This window comes from Trachypithecus francoisi, unplaced genomic scaffold (assembly GCF_009764315.1).
Source record: "Trachypithecus francoisi isolate TF-2019V2 unplaced genomic scaffold, Tfra_2.0 Lachesis_group6, whole genome shotgun sequence".
Lineage (NCBI taxonomy): Eukaryota > Metazoa > Chordata > Mammalia > Primates > Cercopithecidae > Trachypithecus > Trachypithecus francoisi.
In genome coordinates this window covers 21402425-21423005 of record NW_022681471.1, presented here as the reverse complement: position 1 = coordinate 21423005, position 20581 = coordinate 21402425, and the positions used below count along the sequence as shown (strand labels likewise).

General features: G+C 36.5%; 1 protein-coding gene across 6 annotated transcripts in view; it reads left to right on the top strand.

Moving 5' to 3' along the window:
• MBNL3 (muscleblind like splicing regulator 3) overlaps positions 1-20581 on the top strand; it is a 119784-nt gene that overhangs the window by 44905 nt on the left and 54298 nt on the right. For 3 of the 6 annotated variants that reach the window (XM_033201871.1, XM_033201872.1, XM_033201873.1), the window contains exon 2: positions 6345-7221. The exons of 2 other annotated variants lie outside the window; for them this stretch is intronic. In XM_033201871.1, coding sequence (XP_033057762.1) covers positions 7045-7221 — 177 coding nt within the window. In that variant the 5' untranslated portion in view covers positions 6345-7044. Of the gene's footprint in view, positions 1-6344; positions 7222-8727; positions 8773-20581 lie in introns of all 6 variants that reach the window. One more of the 6 variants, XM_033201874.1, reaches the window with a different exon arrangement.

Genomic DNA, 20581 nt, shown 5'->3' with positions numbered 1-20581 from the left:
ACAAATTACAAGAAAAAAAACAACCCCGTCAAAAGTGGGTGAAGGATATGAGCAGATACTTCTCAAAAGAAGACATTTATGTGGTCAACAAGCATGGAAAAAAGCTCATCATCACTGGTCATTAGACAAATGCAAATCGAAACTGCAATGAGATACCATCTCCAGATACTGGAGAGGATGTGGAGAAATAGGAATGCTTTTACACTGTTGGTGGGAGTGTAAATTAGTTCAACCATTGTGGAAGACAGTGTGGTGATTCCTCAAGGATCTAGAACCACAAATACCATTTGACCCAGCAATCCCATTACTGGATATATACCCAAAGTACTATAAATCTTTCTGCTATAAAGATACATGCACACATATGTTTACTGTAGCATGATTCACAATAGCAAAGATTTGGAACCAACCCAAATGCCCATCAATGTTGGATTGGATAAAGAAAATGTGGCACATATACACCATGGAATACTATGCAGACATAGAAAAGGATGAGTTCATGTCCTTTGCAGGGACATGGATGAAGATAGAAACCATCATTCTCAGCAAACTAACACAGGAACAGAAAACCAAACACTGCATATTCTCACTCATAAGTGGGAGTTGAACAATGAGAACACATGGACACAGGGAGGGGAACATCACACACCACGGCCTGTTGGAGGGTGGGGAGCTAAGGGAGGGATAGTATTAGGAGAAATACCTAATGTAGATAGTATTAGGAGAAATACCTAATGTAGATGGTGAGTTGATGGATGCAGCAAACCATCATGGCACTTGTATTCCTATGTAACAAACCTGCACGTTCTGCACATGTATCCCAGAACTTAAAGTACAATTAAAAAATAATAATGATAATAAAACTTTAAATGGCATTTATTAGCAAGTTCTTGTACTATTAAAAAATGGACACATCTTTTTTAAAAAGATGTGCCAGTAACATTATTGTATCCATTGCTAAAGTGATTTTCAAAAGAGACACTGTTGCACCTATTTTTTCCTTTTATGATTATATGTATGAACTGAGTTGGGATGTTTAATTGTTTTGTAAAATAGAATAAGTTGACTTACCTGCTTTTTGAAAAAAGACATGGAATTTACCATCCCAGGAGTATTATGAAAAAAATGCAGCAAAGCTTTAAAAATACATTAATGAAAAAGTTCTGTACTTAGGCAAAATATCCTTATTTTTTACGACCACTTTTTTTTCTGGACAGAAGACTTGATTTTCCATAGGATGCCTATGAAATCATGGTTTCCATCTGCAGTGCTGAGTACCTCTTATATTCCTTACAGAACTTGTGGTGGACCACTAACAAAAACACGTGAAGGAAATAGAACTTGAAGCAAATCTGAAAACTTGAAGACTTTTAAATCTTGTCAGCCATCCAATTCAAGCAGTGTATGGCAGGTGTGTCATATATTTGTAGAGCCAAAATAAATGGCCACAAGAAATTCAGAAGTAATACAGATGTAAGGAAAGCTTAAAATGGAAAGAAAGAAAACATTGTTTTCATTGTTTATTCAGGGGTTGATAAATGCATTGAAAGGAAGACCTCTTCAATGATTGGTTTAGGTGCCAAAAATCTTTGTGATCTTCTGGACCAGGCACTGGCAGTGTTCCTGTTATGTGCTGTTTTGTGGAGGGAAGGCAAAAGAAAGTAGGAGACAAGGGAAAAGTATAGGAAACCGGGGCAAAAGTAGCTGATGGTAGTGGCCTTGCAAACAGCTCTAGGACAAGTTACTGTTTCCATTAGATTAGAAGAAAACATGTCTTTCTTCTCTTGTTTTACTTTCAAGACAACTTCCATGAGAAAAAAAATATGAATTCTTAAAAATAATAAAATCTGCAGTTCTTTTTTTCAAACATTACACTTAATAGAGAATCTGTTATGTATGTAATTTTAAAATAGAAGTTTTTGCATTTTCCTTATGTTGTATCTCGTCTAGGACTCTCATAGATGAGCATCAATTCAAAGTCAAAGTTAACTATTTTATTTTCAAGGAAGAATACTTATGAAAGGTTTCTTCCTGTGGATTGGAGTGAAATCTCCCCCACCCTTACTCCCACCACCAGTTCAGTTTCATCATACCTATTATTGAGCAAAAACATTCCAAAGATGAACCTACTATCCAAAGACACGAACAGCAATCATCTGGGAATTTCATATTTTTATAAGATCTTGTTGCTATCAAATGGACAGGAATAGGTCATTCTTTGTGGAGAATGAATGCACTATATATGAAGAATCCTAGGTATTGTTATCCCAATTTGAAGGCTAGGATTGTGAGAAAATATTCAACTTCACAGGTCCAATCGATTCAAAACTAACAGAGGTGGCCAAAGCTCAGTTAGCCTAGAGGGTGCCCAACTGACAAAACTCTTTTCTAGTGTCATACAACAAAAGGGTTAATGTTAAATTACCATTTAATCTTTATAATTTTCAAAACAAAAATCCTGGGGAATGCTACTCTAACCCCCAATGACAAGATAGAGCCAGCAGTGCTGAGCAAGACATGATCTTTATGCTCAAGGAGTTTAAATCTAGTAAGGGAGAAAAGGTTAAGGGGCCCAGTCAGCAAGCATGAGGAAGAATATGATAGATGCCATAAGAGTAACACAGTATTGTGGTATGGTTAAATGGTGGAGGGGACTCTGGGGTCAGGCTGCCTGAGTTTGAACCATGGCTTGATCACCTGCTAGCTTCATGAAGTTGTGCAAGTTAAATTACTCAACCTTTCTCCACCCTCATTTCCCCATCTGTAAAATGAGAACAGTAGTTGCCCTCTCCAAGAGAAATCTGGAGAGCAATAAGTCTCAATGCAATTCCAAGGTATTCCTCTTGATGACTTAACTTCTATGCCGTGGTGTTTGAGTGTGCGTTTAACAGTATTCTTAAATCATAGTGCTTGGTGTATCATTCATGGTGAGTTAGAGGTTTGTGCTGAAGTCAGAATTCCTAGTGTTTACTTCCAGCTCTTCATAAATTCTAATACTCATTTTATTTCCTTGTACATCAAGTTACTTCTCTATTTAAATGAGCACAGCATGTTCCACAAGAGCAAGGACCTTATCAGTCTTGTTCAGTACCTAGAACAATGCCTGGCACATAGTAGATGCTAGATAAATGTTGGTTGAGCACAACTTACGGCAATTATGAAAATGTTGATACATCAGGCATGAATGTAATTCTGAGAACGAACCATAAGTACTCTACAAAAATGACAGGTTTCCCTTGTTTAAGATTCCCAAGAGAGATAAACAATGCTATCTATGACATTTCTCAGCTAGAATCACTGCATGAGATTTGGAGTCAGAAGATCTTGCCTGGAGTCATGGCTCTACCACCAGGCTTTGTAACTTCGAATAAGTAATTTAACCTCTATGAGCTTCATTTCAGTCATCAGTGTTTTAGGTTATCACTCATGCTTTAGAATATTTTTGAGAGATCGAAAGATCAGTGAAATACAAGCGCTTGTAAACTGCAACTACAATAAAGTACAAATGCACTAAGAAATGGTAACTTTTCATGTTCTGCTTTAGAGGACTATAAATCTTAAGAAGCAGAACTGTATTCCTATTACTTAAGTCTAAGGAAGTGAAGATAAAGCTATATTATCCCCAAAACAAAATTGATCTTAAGAATACAGAGAAAACTGGCACTTCTCCCTGTCTTTTATACATAGACAAACAGAGCTGCATGAGAGAACTCCCCATCTTTCCTCCAGCTCCCTTGAGTGTTGCACTTAGTTTCTTCTGAGTCAGCCCCTAAAATAGTTTCAGTCTGAAGGAAGACATGTGGTGGCTAGAACTGCTTTGAAGAGTTGGCCAGGGCTTCATCATAGGTTACAGGCCAAAATTTTGAAAAAGAAAAAAGAAAATTCCTTCTCCCCCTATCTCTGAATAAAATGCATGTCCAGAAGCCAGTTCTTGTTTGCATTTTTCATTTGTAAAAGTTCAGAATTCACATGCATCACTTATTATGTTTCTATACTTGGTGGACCTCTGTAGAAAAAGTCTTTCTCCAGACCCTCACTGTTTATGTTTTAAGCAGATCTTATATAGATAGATCTTTTTTTGTCATTTTCCTTCCAAATGTGTTCAGACAGACTATATAATTTAGTTGTGGGATTAGGTTGGAATATCATACTCTTCCAGAGTACTTTTCATAATACATTAAGTCAGTTACAGTGTGGAAATGAATTTACTCTTGAAATTCAACTTACTGACACTACTGAGAAAAATCTCTGGCTAAGGAGAAACTCAGAAAGTTTGGGATAGTTAATCCCATCACTAGTCAGGCTGTTTTTGGTTGTCATGTCTCTTTAGACATTTTAAAATATATATAACAGCTTTATTGGAATATAATTCACATACTATCTAATTCATCTATTTGAAGTGTACAATTCAGTGAATTGGTTATGGTATTTCAAAAATCAAGCAATCATCACCACTATCTAATTCCAGAACATTTTCATCACCCCCCAAAGGAGACTCTGTACCCATTAAGCAGTCATTCACCCTTATCCCTTCTTCCCAACCCCTGGCAACCACTAATCTATCTTCTGTCTCTGTAGATTTGGCTACTCTGAACGTTTCATATAAATGGAATCATACAATATGTGGCCTTTTGTGACAGAGTTATTTCGCTTAACATGATGTTGTCAAGGTTCATCCTTCTGGTAGCATGCCTCAGTACTTCATTCCTATTTGTGGCCGAATAACATTCCATTGTGTGGATATACCACATTTTGTTTATCCACTCATCTGTTAATGGACACTTAGGCTACTTCCACTTTTGGCTATTGTGAATAGTGTTGCTATGAACATTCATGTACAAGGATTTGTAGGAGGATTTCTGTATCGCTTGTTTTCAGATACTTTGGGTATATACTGAGTTGTGGAAGTGAAGGAACTGTCAGACAGTTTGCCACAGCAACTGCACTATTTCGTATTCCTAGCCACAATGTATGAGGGTTCAAATTTCTCCAATTTCTCTGTCTTTCAAAATTATAGTTAGACTAATGAGAGTGAAGTGGTCATCACATTGTGATTTTGTTTTGCATTTCTATCATCAGGTTATTTAAAAAATATTTTTTCCTAGAAGTCATTTGCCTGCAACTTCAACCCTCTAGAACATGGTCCTGCATGTAACTTGATGCAGAAGGGCCCCCAAAGAAGTAAGAGCAGTCATAGAAGATGCAAGAAAGCTCTGCATCTTGTTCCATAGGCCCCTCATTCAGTGGGTAACTAATTGTTATTCAACATTCATGACTGGCTATTAGGTTTTTCAGAAGAGAGCTGGAAAATTCACTGTGGTAGATATTGTGACAGTCAGATAAGTGGCAGTGGATATGACAATTAGTCTGCCACTTAAAGATGAGAACTATTATACTTCCTAATATATTAATGGTCCCAAGTCTTTAATTAGAGGCCAAATTATATTTGATATTTTTTAAGAAGGCAAAGTTATATAGAATACATTTTAGAATGATTTCCATGAAGAATGATTCGGAGAAAAACATGTTTTGCTCTTGAGTAGATAAGCTTGCTTGAATTTTCTAGGTACTTAATTTCTCAATGGTATTTGAAAAGTCAGGTGATATTGAATTTCATCTTGAATATAGAAAAGACAAAGAGAAGATTGAGATTTTGTAAAGTTGTTGAAAATATTGTCCAAAAAATTAAATGAAATACTTTTAAGAACATTAATCTCACTTTTTGATGAAGTTAACAGTTATTTGATTTTTCTAATACTCAGAGCTCACTTTTGCATTAGTGCTATTTCAGTATGTGTTTATGGCATATGCCAGTAAATTAACCTTTCCTGTATCTTTTCAGCTGTTGCTAGAAATTATAGCTGGTTCACACTGAGTTAAACTGCATACTTTAAAGCTGCATAATATTAATCTATTTCATTAACAGCACATTCTGTCTCACTTGTTTGTATATGCTGAAACCTTCTTCTGAGTTGCTCCAATTTCCCTTCAGAGACTAAGGAGCCTACACACACACACACACACACACACAAATATCTTTTCAAATGACTTTTTTCTTTATCTGGAGCACATTTTACATTTCCATCCTCCACCCCACCTCATGTGAGGTTGTTGCCCAGTCTTGTACTACAACAGTAAATCTAAGCAGTTGCTTGCTTTTACTATACAGTTTTATACTGGGAAATGCCCTTTTTATTGACAATGGCTGACTGTACTATGTTGCACTGTCAGTATCTAGATGCTTCCTGTTTTAAATAGGATATAGTTACTTCTTTTCCAAATCTAGAGTTTGAAACGGAAGCATTGTATTATTTTAGCTAATTTTATTTATTTTTTTCTTGCAGGTTCTGAAAAGTGCCTTTTCTGAAAACTCTGCTGCTTGGATTCTACTCTAAGCTGTCTCTTTATAAACCCCTCTCCCTACCATACCGTTCCCTGCCCTCTCCACCTCCCCTCCGAACCTGGTGTGCTTGTAGTTACTGTCAGCAGCTGGTCCATTTCTTTTTTCTGTGATTCTCAATTTTCTTAGTCATTTTCCCTCCACTTGATTTTGCAACAAAACTTTTTGGGGTTCTAACATCCTTCCCAATCTTATTATTTAAAGCTAATAAATAGAGAGAAAAACTTTTCTCCCCCTGATCTGAGACCATTCCACAAATCGAAGGGCAGCCAGCAGCATATGTTTTTTACAAGAATAATTGAAAACATCAACTGCAGAGCACAGAATTCTTTTGAAAGTCTGCCGGTTATTTCACATAAATTCGGCAAAGGAACAAAATAAAGCATTCATTATCTTAACAGTTGGCTTCTTAGGAGTTGGTCTCTAATTTGATTTTTAGTTATTCTGATAGTTTTTATGATTGGCTTTTTGTTTGACTAGACCAGATTTGACTTTAATGAAAACCTAAGTGTTAACAAATAGACGTTTCACCAAAGCAACCTGTTATCTCTTCACACTTAGTTTGAATTCATTTTTAATCCTTTAATAGTCCACAATAATATTGTCCTAAAGAGGGTACATTGGATTTTAATTTTGCTTTCAATATGACGGCTGTCAATGTTGCCCTGATTCGTGATACCAAGTGGCTGACTTTAGAAGTCTGTAGAGAATTTCAGAGAGGAACTTGCTCTCGAGCTGATGCAGATTGCAAGTTTGCCCATCCACCAAGAGTTTGCCATGTGGAAAATGGTCGTGTGGTGGCCTGTTTTGATTCTCTAAAGGTGAGTCCCATCTGAATGCACATAATTTAAATTTGTTGATTTCTGTGTTTTTTGAAATATGATGTGCTTTGAAATGAGTAAAATTAATAATAGCATGAAAGTGATAAATTTTGTTTTTTTTTTTTAAAAAAAAAACAGAATGGCAAGGTAGAAGGTCTTAAAGTCAGAATGGCTTAACGACAAAATGTCTTAATTCTTTGTGTTTGTAGAGCTAAGCCAAGTCTAAAGCTCATTCCACCAAAGACCACTTACCACTTATCAAAACAGATACACTTAAAGAATAAAAATTGAATAATTTTTGTAGGAGTGAGGGATTGTAGTCTTGCTATCATTTACTTTTTTATATATGATTTAGATGTTACAGTGATCATAATCCTCATGTAACCTAGAGAAGCCCTTCACTGAATTATAGCTTATTATCCATAGTACCAAAATGCACTTGGGAGGGACCAGTCAGCTTTCAGAGGATAAATAAGGTCAGACTGAGGGAGTATAAGGTTTCCAGAAGGAAAATTATAGCATTTTGAAGTATCTCAAAGTATATTTTGAACCTTTAACTTAAACATATTGCTATAAAACTAGGTTCACTTAATTTTCCTCCTGGACAGCTGATTGACCAATTTCAGATTTGTGAGTATATTTTGTAAGGAAAGCCCTATTACCAAAGTCATCAAGCCTGAGTATTACGTACTAGATTATAAACAAAATATGAGGGCAGATGAAGTATTATATAGGACAGGATGTATATGGTTGCAGAAAAGGAAAATGTAGTCATTTTCATGTTTTATTCATAGTTATCCTTAAGGATAAAAAGTACAAATTAAAACACAGAAGCAATAAATGGTAATGGATTTCTGGTTTAATTAATAAGATTTGCTACAGTGCATTTGAGATTTTTTTCAAAATATGTCAAAACGAATTAAGCTTAACAAGAACCTTTTCAGTTTCTTGATATTGTTTTACCCTCATCATGACCAGTGACCAATTTTACCTCATTAACATTTTTATTTATGGCTGCATTGGCTAACAGAGATGTATCCCTTAGTGTAATGGTTTCCTCAGGAAACATTTTCTTAAGCGATATACAGGTTAAGTATCTCTTATCTGAAATGCTTGAGACTGAAATTTTTTTTTTTTTTTTTGATTTTGGAATATTTGCATATCCATAAAGAGATATCTTGGGGATGGGACTCCAGTCTAAACATGAAATTTACATTTTACATATACTTTTTACACATAGCCTAAAGGTAATTTTATACAACATTTTGAATAATTTTGTGCATGAAACAAAGTTGTGTACATTCAACTATCAGAAAACAAAAGCGTCACTATCTCAGCCACCCATGTGACATCATATTGGCACTTAAAAATTTGAGGCTTTTGCAGCATTTTATACTTCAGGTTTTCAGATTAGAGACGCTCAACCTGTACTACTTAAGGAGTTACTTTTACCTATTTCGTGATTACTAGTTTGCTTTTTTTTTTTTTTTTTTTTTTTTTTTGCAGACCATTCCATTTTAAGAATACAAACTTGTTATTGTAAAGATAAAGGTAATTCCTACCATTGAAAATCTCTGAATTGCCTTTATTTGTGGTAGACATTATGACTAAAGAACTTATTTTGTTTTCTTCATTTTGGTTTCATTTAAGTTTCATCTACAATTATTTTGTGTATTATTTAAATCTGCTGCTACAGGATTGGGCATTACCTTGAAGTGGAAAAGAGTGCTGAGTTAGTTGGGGGAAAAATGAGATATCTTTCATCCAGTCCATATAGAGGGTCAGGAACTGCAGTAGGAACTTTGCATGTGTTGTTTCAGGAGATCTGGGGTACAGTCCCAGCCTCTGTCTGTGACCTCGGGCAACTTAACCTCACAATCTTTGAGTGACTTCATCTCTTAACAGATAGGTAATATCTTCTCTACCTAACTTCTGTGATTATTGTGGAGACTGTAGTAAGCTAGTACAAATGGAAAACCACGTATCACTATAAAAGTGAATTAAATAAAAGGTTTTCTTCCTATCAACTAAATGTTTGTTGGAGGCATTCTTTAATAAAGTTCTATTTAGTTAGGGTTTATTATTTAAAATTACAAACTCATGTTCTAAAGGTACATGACAAAATCTAGTTGCTGTGTGATATTAGTTGTTCAAGCTAAATATAACTGTTTTGTGATTACTCTGATATAGAGTTCCTTGCAGGCTTTGTAAATTCTATCTTTCCAAACATCATAGAATGTGAAAGGAGATGTGTGATCTTCCTATTAATTAATAAACTCAGGTCAGTAATTCCATTTAAAGGCAAAAGAGTGCTATAAACTAAACATTTTGAAGAAAAGTACTAGGGAAGGTGACTGTTTACAAAATGCATACTGCACTACAACTTTAGAGCTTGGAAAGTATTTAATTCAGAGACAAAATAGATAATGGCCAATGAATATTAATAAGCCACTTAATTATTTAAATAAGTTGTCTACTCACTGTATCTAGTATTTTTAAAGTAATGTTTGCATCATGTTAATATCCTGATGACCAGTCACAAAGGGTAAAGATGATTTACATAATCCTAACATTCTCATATTTTTGTGAAACCCTTAATATTTCAAATATATAAAGCCTTTCAAACAATTATTTAATTTGCCATTTAGATAGCACATTAATCAGAGTTCCATGTCTGCACAAGAGCTTTGTAGTTCTTATCCATGACATGCATGAAAGTTAAATTAAGCTGAGGGTAATTGACCTGTGTGCATTGTACTAGTATCATATCTATAATACACAAATAACATACTTCAGTGGTTACTGCAGCATTTCCTACTTCTCCTGAGTTTTTATAATTGAAACACTGTTGAACTTCATCTGTGTACTATTTCTTCTCTCATGAGTGATTAAATAACTGAAGCAATCATTTGATGAGTTTTGGGCTGCTGCTTTTGTTTTTGTTTTGTTTTGTTGTTGTTGTTGTGTAAGAATTCTATTAGTACTAGCTACTCTACCAGATGATGGTTATTGCCTTAATAACAGGTACAACAGATACAATGTTCTAACTCACCTTGTAACGAGGTAATATTATGAAAATAACACCATCCTGGCTAACACGGTGAAACCCCGTCTCTACTAAAAAAAATACAAAAAATTAGCCGGGCGAGGTGGCGGGCGCCTCTAGTCCCAGCTATTCGGGAGGCTGAGGCAGGAGAATGGCGTAAACCCGGGAGGCGGAGCTTGCAGTGAGCTGAGATCCGGCCACTGCACTCCAGCCTGGGCGATAGAGCGAGACTCCGTCTCAAAAAAAAAAAAAAAGAAAAAAAAAAAAAAAAGAAAATAAGAAGGGCAAATTGGATGACTGATTGTGTATTGTGCTGAAGTGCTGTGCCTATCAATCCATGAATGTTGAGTGCTCAGTGATGAAGGCAGCACCATCTTCAAATGGAAATCTAGCGTAGTCCATGGATTAATTTCCAGCTACGTAGAATGGTCTGATATCATGTTGGTATGCAGCTGTTTTTGACTCCGTTGCCTTGTGGACTGGGCATAATCTGTCTCCAAAGTTCTCTTTAAGTATTGCTTAATCCATTCTATGCCAATTTCTTGATATTACAGTTTGCTATTGATCTAGGTTGGTATTTTTAGTGAATGTTCCTTGGGTTTAACGAAGAGTCATCATTTTTAAAACGAAATCAATCTTTGTGATTGTTTTCATAGCCAAGTTATTCTGCTTCAGCAATATCATGATGTCTAGAACCTTTCCCTCTATACTTGAAGCAATGTGTTATCAGTCACTTTTTATCGAGGAAGGATATAAATGTTGTCATTATTTCATTATGAGAGATCAACACCCATCACATCTGCCCACCTCTCTTACCACTTTGGGTAGTTTTGTGCCACGAATTTCCTGGTGAAGGCCATAGCAGCAGACATAGTTAGAGGATACTCAAGCTAACCTATATACGTTCCTTAAAAAATGGGAACTGGGTGAGGAATGCACATAAAACAGTCACATGCCGTGTCTTCAAAATCACATATGATCACAAGAAAAATAATATTTTGACAAGTGAAACCTGTTGTATAAGCATATGGATATGAATCTATCCTTGTAGGTCAAACTGACCTGAGTTACCAGTATATTCTGTAATAGCACCACTAGTCACATCAGTTTTCATTAGTTTAAAATTTGACTATTTTTGACTGAATACTTACTTATCCCTATTTGCTAAGGGAAAGTTTACCAGAAACTAGACGCCTAGTAACGCAATCCCAAGGGTCACTGGATTATGCAAGACTTAGCGCCATTTATCAGCTCCATCAGAGAGGTCTGTCTACACTATAAAGACACATAAGCAGCACCTGTCATCCTGAGAGTCAAGGAAAATAACATTTTATTTAAGGATCTCTATTTTCTATGATGCTGATCTTTAAAAGGAAGTATCTTTGACTGGTAAAAGTCAATGCTATTTTGAACATTTCAAAAACCTCTTTTGAAAGGAAATAGAATTGTAATTATAGGTTGGTGCGGAAGTAATTGTGTTTTTTGCCATGAAAGCAATGGCAAAAACTGCAATTACTTCTGCACCAACCTAATGGTACCCAAACAAATACATATTGATAGTTCAGCCTCGCCTTTTAAACATTTTATTTTGAAAAATTAATAATTTTAGGCTTACAGAAAAGTTACAAAAGTAATACAGGAAACTCCTGTATACTTTTTATCCAGATTCTCCTAATGGCAACAACTTACATGCCATGCATTGCACAGTTATCAAAACCAGGGAATTGGCCGGGCGCGGTGGCTCAAGCCTGTAATCCCAGCACTTTGGGAGGCCGAGACGGGCGGATCACGAGGTCAGGAGATCGAGACCATCCTGGCTAACACGGTGAAACCCCGTCTCTACTAAAAAAATACAAAAAATTAGCCGGGTGAGGTGGCGGTCGCCTGTAGTCCTAGCTACTCGGGAGGCTGAGGCAGGAGAATGGCATGAACCCGGGAGGCGGAGCTTGCAGTGAGCTGAGATCCGGCCACAGCACTCCAGCCTGGGCGGCAGAGCGAGACTCCGTCTCAAAAAAAAAAAAAAAAAACCAGGGAATTATCACTGGTACAAGATTCTTAAGTAAACTAGAGAACTTATTTGAATGTCACCAATTTTCTTCCTAATGTTAGTTTTCTGTTCCAGGATCCAATCTAGGATCCCATGTGGCATTTATTCCTCATATCTCCTTAATCTCCTCCAACCTGTGACACTTTCTCAGTCTTTCCTTGTCTTTCATGACCATGACACTGAGGATGAATACTGGTCAGTTATTCTGTAAAATACATCTTACTTTGTGCTTATTGAATGTTTTCTCATGATTAGACTGAGGTCATGTGGTTTTGGCAAATAAAAAAGAAACCCACACACAGAAATGATGTGCGTGACGTATGAGGGTATGTGATGTTGATATATCTTATTCATTATGTTAACTTTAATCACTTGGTTAAGGTGTCATCTACTGGGTTTCTCCACTGTAACATGACCAGTTTTTCTTTTATAAAAACTGTTAACTGTGTCTCCCATTTATTCATCATCCCCTACAATATGCCATTGATCATAATGGGCATCCCAATGTCCTAGATGTTAAAAAGTGAACAAGTGTCCATCTTAGAAGTGATTGGTAATGTACTTCTGTAATTATGGTCAATCAAGAAAGAGAGCAAGGGAAAATGGACCAAGAGCGTGACAGAGAAAATAGCAGCAACAAGTCACCGGAAAGACAGAACACTGGAGAATGAGAAGTCCTAGAAGTGGTGTGATATATGTGTGCCTATCATATACTCCTGCAGAGTGTGACAGCTGTCCCCTTCCGGTTCACGGCCTTGGGACTTAGCCATGAACCAGAAACAGTCCCTGTCTCCATGGTACAGACATTCTCATTGGAGTTGGAGGAGGAGCAGGTAAAAAATAATTAAATATTCAGGATAACAATATATTGTCAGGTGTGAGGAAAGGGTGCAGAGAATGACAGGGGCTACTGTTTTAGATATAGTGGTCAGGAGGCCTCCAATGAGGTGACCTTTGAGGAGAGGCATGCAGGAGATGAGGGGACAGTGAAGAGGATTTCTAAGAACACTCCAGGCAAGGAGAATGGCGACAGCTAAGGCCCTGAAGCTGGTGGCGGCCTGGTGTGTGTGAGGAAACTCAAGGTCACCAGTGTGGCTGGAGGAGAGTGGTGAAGGGGGAGGGCAGTGGGAGATGAGGGCAGGGACGTCCTGGGGGTGGGGAGATCAGGTGGGGCTCTGTGTATCATACTGAGGACTTTGGATTCTGTTCCAAGAGCTGGAAAGGTTGACATAATCAGGGGAAAGCAAGCCCACACAAAGCAGAGGTGTCTATTCTTTATGTTTTTTAAATGGAAAAGAGAATAATTTCCACGAAGACAAATAACTCCTGTTTATAGGTAAAGTAGAAGTCAAACAGTGCCCAATCCCTATTCTTCACTCCCTTCTTTCTATGACTTGTACATCAACTAGAGTTCATACCCCAGTGATGGGGGATTATCAATAAAGAAATCTCATGTGAGGAAAGAGTTAACATAGCAGGTTTGGTGGCTTACTCTTTGCATGTCTCCAAGGGAAACCTTAACTATCCCCTGGGAATGTGGCCACCATTCATTTTGTCACTGATTGGTTATTGTGTTGTATACACCTGGAACAATGGACCATGACATAACAACTTGTCAGGGTTGCTTTGCTCAAGATCAAGATTGATGACTGATTCATTGTTAGGGTCCTGGATTACAGTTGCCATGGCCAGTTGGTAGCAGGCTGTGCATATGTGATCAGGGCCCATCTGCACCTCAGACCTTGAGACTAGAACTGGGCTTCCCAGGGTGGAGACATTCCATACATGCCTCTGTAGTTTGTTACTAGAGAGAGAGAGTCCTTGTGCGTGTGGCTTCGAACTAGAAAGAACATTGGAAGCTTGTGCTGGGCTTCTCTTGACTCTACTGATACATTTATTTTTCCTGTTACTTTTCCTCTGTATTCCATGCTGTGTAAGTTGCTATTGAGTCTGTGAGTCCTGGCAAATGTCAAAGAAACTTTTCTGTACATTATTATTTTTTGTACATTATTTGCTTGATTCTTTTTTTTACATTTTATGTTTTTTATGAGAAGGGCTTTCTGTTCATTTTGTTTCTATTTTTTAAAGTTTAATTTTTGAATGGATATTTTCATAATTCAAAATTTATAAAAACAGTCATCAACTGATGACTACATCAACAAAATGTGGTATATACATACAATGGAATATTACTCAGCCACAAAAAGGAACAAAGTACTGATCCATGCTACAACATGGATGAACCTTAAAAACATGATGTTAAGTGAAAGAAGCCAGACATAAAAGGTCACATATTGTGTTATTGCATTTATATGAAACATCAAGAGTTGGCAAATCCACAGAGACAGAAAGCAGATTAGTGGTTGCCAGGGTCTTGTGAAGGGCAGTAGATGGGTGAGCAAGGGATGAGGGGTATGGGAATTAACTGCTAATGGGTACAAGGTTTTTTTTTTTTAAGGATGATGAAAATGTCTTGGAACTAGATAGTGGTGATAGTTACACAACTTTGTATATAAATGCGTTAAAAACTGCTGATGTGTACACTTTAAAAGGGTGAGTTTTATGATTTGTGAATTATACTCAATGAGAAAGTTTAAGAAAATTCAACGGTAATAGAGTATGCAGTGAACTTTTCCCCTCGTCTCTTTTTCCCAGTTAATCAGTTGACCTCCAAACTGATACTTTGGTTTTCCCTCTCCCATAGATATTATATATATATATACACACACACACACACACACACACATATGAGCAAATATATCCATACTTATTTTCCATTTTTACACAAATAGTAGCATACTGTTTTCCTCCTTGCTTTTTTTAAGTTTAAAATATTAATTGTAAAAGATGGGAAAAGCTATGTCATGCTGACACTAATAAATAGAAGCCTGGAGGTGCTATATTTATAATAAAGATAAAAAGAATTGCACACAAATACAGGATTCTAGTTAGTAAATCTGTTCCTCACAGGCATATGTAAGTATGTGGATACTAAGGTTGAACAAATAATTGTATATAGAGTAGATAATGAGAGCCTGTTTTCTCACTGTCAGAAAAAAGTTAAAAGGGGAAGGTTAGGATGAATGCTGTGGTGTGGATTAGAAAGGACACATGAGTATGTATACAGATAGATACAGGAATAGATATTGATCTATGTGTATGCATGGGTTATTATGTACGCTTTCATTTCCTAGCTCTGTCTAGGGAGGACCTAGAAGCAATTAACACCCCAACAGCAATAAGCATACCTAGCACCCACATCTTTGTGTCTAATATCATTCTCCAATAACGGAACTAGGGATCTTTGGAATAATGGCTGATTCTGGACAGAAGCAGGGAAAATAAAAGATGAGGCTGTAATGTCTTTTGGTGTAAGAATATAAGAAAGTGCTAGAAAAAGGGTGGGGGCATGAAAGAGAGCACAGTAGCCAAGCTGAAGGAGCTCCCAATGACTTAAATTGGAATAACTTGAGCAAGAAACTAAATGATGATAGTATTGAATTATAGCCCATAGAATAAAATAGATGCCTGTGAGTCCATAGTTTACAAAAAAAAAAAAAAAAATGAATAAATGGATAAGTTGGGGAGAAGGGACAACTCCTCCTTACAGAAGAATTCCAATTAATAAATGGAGAACAAATGAAGGAAACACAAAATCACTAGTAGGCAAATGCCATGGTAATAGTGGTTGCAGGCAAGATCCACTGATACATGCTGAAATCAGTGGGTAAAAGTTGGAGGAGAAACAGGATATTTGCATTGTCCCAAAGTATTTCTTCCAGGATATTTATCAATTAAAAGTGAAAAATAGACCAGGCATGGTGACTGGCTCATGCCTTTAATCCCAGCACTTTGGAGGCCAAGGTGGGAGGATCTCTTGAGGCCAGGAGTTTGAGACCAGCCTGGGCAATATAGCAAGACCCTGTCTGTACAAAACATTTTTAAAAAAATTAACTGGGCATAATGGTGCATGCCTGTAGTCCCAGGTACTCAGGAGGCTGAAGCAGAGGATCGCTTGAGCCTGGGAGATTGAGGCTGCAGTGAGCAGTGATTGTATCACTGCACTCCAGCCTGGGCAGCACAGCAAGACCCTGTTTCTAAAATAAATAAATAAAGGGAAAATAGTCACTTTACAGTGGAGAAACCCAGCAGATGCCACTTTAACCAGGTGTTTAAGGTTAACATAATGAGTGATAAGATATAGCAATATCACATACCCTTAGATAGAATACACATCATTTCTGTGATGTTCCTGCCAAAAAGACATGGTTTCCATCTAATCATGAGAAAACATTCAACAAACACAAAGTGAGAGGCATTTTACAGAATAAATGACCAGTACTCATCCAAAGTGTCATGGTCATGAAAGTCAAGGAAAGACTGAGAAAGTGTCATAGATTGGAGGAGACTAAGGAGAAGTGAGGAATACATGCCATGTGGGAACCTGGATTGGATCCTAGAACAGAAGAACATTAGGAAGAAAATTGTTGACATTCAAATAAGGTCTCTTGTTAAGAGTCTTGTACCAGTGTTAATGTCCTGGTTTTGGTAATTGTGTTATGGTTATGTAAGTTTTTAACAGTAGGGGAATTCTGGGTAGGGTATACAGGGACTCTAGGTATCATTTTTGCGATTTTTTTTGTAAGTTCAAATTATTTCAAAAAGAAGTTATTTAAAAGTTAGCTTTTTTAGTCTGTCCTTTGAGGCTCAGAAATATTGTTGAGTATTGTTTCTTTTCATTTTTATTCTTAAAAAAAAACTTTGAGTATGGGGATGAGAAAACTCTAAAATCCATGTCATGACTGATCATGAGATTGCCCGCCCCCGACAAAAGCTTGATGACTCAGATAACTTAACAGTTAAGAAAGCGCTCATACATATAAAAGCACTTCACAAACCTAGCAAATGAATAATTTTGGCTGTAGAAGGAAGAACGTTCAGTTCAAAATTGTTGCCATTTACAGTTGGGTCAACTGGCGATCTGTTGAGGGAGAGTTACTTGACCTAGTTCACATAAGCAATTATCAAAAGAGCTTGATGACTCCAGCGTTCTTCCAATCATTATTCGGTCTTCTTTCCTATGGAGGAGAAGGAAATGGAGAAAAACATCAATTAGTCTATTGCTTTAGTAAACCAAAAGCATCCAGCTCTTATCACAGTCATGCTGCCCCACATGACACTGGGACTGTCTGTGAAGTTTTGTGGCTCTCCTTTACTTTTTGCACTTAAAAGTGAGGGGTGGAGAGCCAACGTTTCCTTTGCTAATCCCTCCCTCTTTTATTGTTTCTGATTCATGATAATTTAGATTAAGACTTTATTAATTTTCATATTTAGTTCATGGACAATTACTTGGATAACTTGTTTTGAAAATAGGGCAGAAGAGAAGAATTTTTAGACAAAGTTACCTAACTCTGTGGTACTAAATTTCACTTAATTGATGAATATCAGAACACTGAGCTGTCTCTGCTCCCTTGTCCATCCTTCTCCCCAAACACCGCATTGTTGAGTTTGCTGACCAGAACTGGCGATTATAACTGTGACTGCGTATCACATCTTCACTGCATAAAACTCACTGATGTCTGATTCTGTTATATTCTCATTAGTACGATGCCCTGGCCAACTAGGAAGAAACCTGTCATAGATCAGCTGAAATACTGCAGTAGCAATTCAGCCTTATTATGGGTCAAGTATTTTGTACAATAATTTAGAATGTAATCCAACTTATTTAAAGTGTTGTTTTATGGGATCATAGCTCAAAATCATTTCTTCCTGGCCAAGTTGTAATTGGGCATCTGGTGAGAAAAGACTTGGGCTAGGGCCAGGCATGTATTCCCCAACCACTATTTGATGATACCATTAATACTGACCCTTTGCTACAGGAGCGCCATTAAGTAGGAGAGATTTGGAAATTTGAAATTTGAAAACTATTTTATGTCAACTATTTTGTCTAGAAGAAACTCTTAGATGTTAGGGTAATATACATCTGATCCTACTTGGTTAGTAAATAATCTCTTCATGTAGCATAGCTGAAATGGAGTCTTTTTCTCCATATCAGATTTTTTGAAATGTGTATACAAGGTACTTCTGTGCTTCTGGAAATAGCAATTAGTTCTTCTAGGAACATGACGTTATTCATAGAACATTGTTTACTTACTGTTCTTTTTGCCCTTGCAGATGACCTTTCTGCATGTACCATCTTTGGGGTGACCCTTGTTTTCCTCTATCTCAGTGTGTCACTTGGTCCCTGACTTATGGGGCTATATATTCCAGAGGAATCTGAGCTGTCTGCTATTTTCTCTAAATACTCTTTTTTTCTTCTTCAGTGTTTATTCTGCTGCATAATTGGTCTTCAGTTTCTTAAATTTATGTTTTTTTTTTTAATTTTTGATGTCTAATCCAGATTTGCAGTCCTGCTTGGGTTTTCAATGTTTTTATTTCTGTGCCTTCAATTTTCACCCCAGGGTCAAGTTTTACTGCTAGATGTCATTACAAGTTTATCTCACATTTTTGCCATCTTTCTTGATACTGTTTTCTTTGAAGTCAGTAAACAATTCCATTTGTTTTTCATCCTTTTATTTTCTAAATGATCTCCAGTATTTGAATTGAATCATGTTGTATCTAGAGATAGAGTAAATCATTTTCCAGTATCTTGTTTATGATGAGTTTATGTAAAATTGCTTAATGTCATGTCTAATCTGTTATTTAGTTAAGTAGATATGGCTATAGAATCTATCTGTTAGAAACAGTTTTGCAGCCATAACTCGGTCATAGGCATTTAAATGTATGCCTTAAATTGGATTTTTGTCTATCATAAATCAGTTTTTTTTCTGTTGAAGCTCAAAATTTTTTTAACCCACTGGAAATTGGTAAAAAATAAATTAGGCTTTGCTTCTACCTATATTCTTATGAGTAGATAGTGGACAGTGAAGGCAGTTTCCATATTGAAAAGTGTACAAAAATTTGAAAATGTAAAGTCCACAGTAATATAAATGTATTACAGATGACAAATTCCCTTTAATTCCATTAAATATGACAAAAACCAAGACATGTCCTATGTATCAGCCATGATTTGTTAGCTAACTAACTGAATGGTAGTAATGTTCTAATTTCTGTCTTGGCATGCAAAAATGCAAACAGAAAACCTTTTTCTGTGACTTTAAACTCTTTAACCATCTTTTATATGCATCTAAAGACAGTGAGTAGATGACACTGTAGTATCAATAATCTCTTAGCTCCAAATACTTTTTAGAGGTCTCATTTTTTAAAAACCACATTGTTTTAAGACCACATTGTCACACTGTCTTAATATCTTTGTTCATCCACCTATTTGTGAAAGATAGTAAAACTGAAGTAATAATTTGAGGATTTTTAATAGCTCCATGTACTCTGTGTTCTTGTTTTAAATATTTCACAAATACCTATCCTAGGAGTCGTTCCACTTTACAAACTTAATTTTTTCCAGCTTTTATAAAAATGTAATTTCTAGAGTTTCTGCAATTTCCTGGTTATTTTACTTTTTTTACTAACCAAAAAAAGTGTTCTATATAGAAACAAATTCAGTCTTAACTTCAGTGTTACTAAAAAATTTTTAAAACCATAGCCATCCTTAATCTCCCAGTGCCCCACTGTAGGAAGAATTTGACTTTGGAATATTGTCTCATTTTTCAAAGGAGCCTGATAAGTAGTTTTGGAAAATGCCTTTTTCTTGGGTGAACTCTAGATGTAACCACTGAAAATATCTGAAATGAAACGTTCTATTAGCAAGTGGCATAAACATTGAAAATGCTGCTTTGTCACACATAACAGTTCTAACAAGGGCTCCTTATGTGGCCTTGAGCAAGTCATGGGAATCCTACTACCTCTGTTTCTCTTCATATGAGAGCAAGCAGCAGCACTGAATTTATAAGACTATTTGGTTGTGGTTTCCTAGAAGGATTTTTATAAATGTCAGGGGTTATTTAATTCTGAAAGTCCTGTTAAATCCATTAAGAATTGTATGTACATTCAATTCCCCAAAGAAATGATTCATTCAACAAACATTTATTGCAATCTCTTACTTGTTAGGCACTGGGCTCAGTAATGTGGAGAATACAAAGTTAGGAAAGACGTGGTTCTTGCCTGACCTTTTAGTAAGAGGTTGCTTGTGTTATATGCTGTAAGCCAGATACAAACTAACAGCTAAAACAGTCCAAGGACACAGGTAGGGACTGGGATTATATCCAGCAGTGGTGGCTAAAGATACAGTCATGGGAGAGACACTGTTTGAG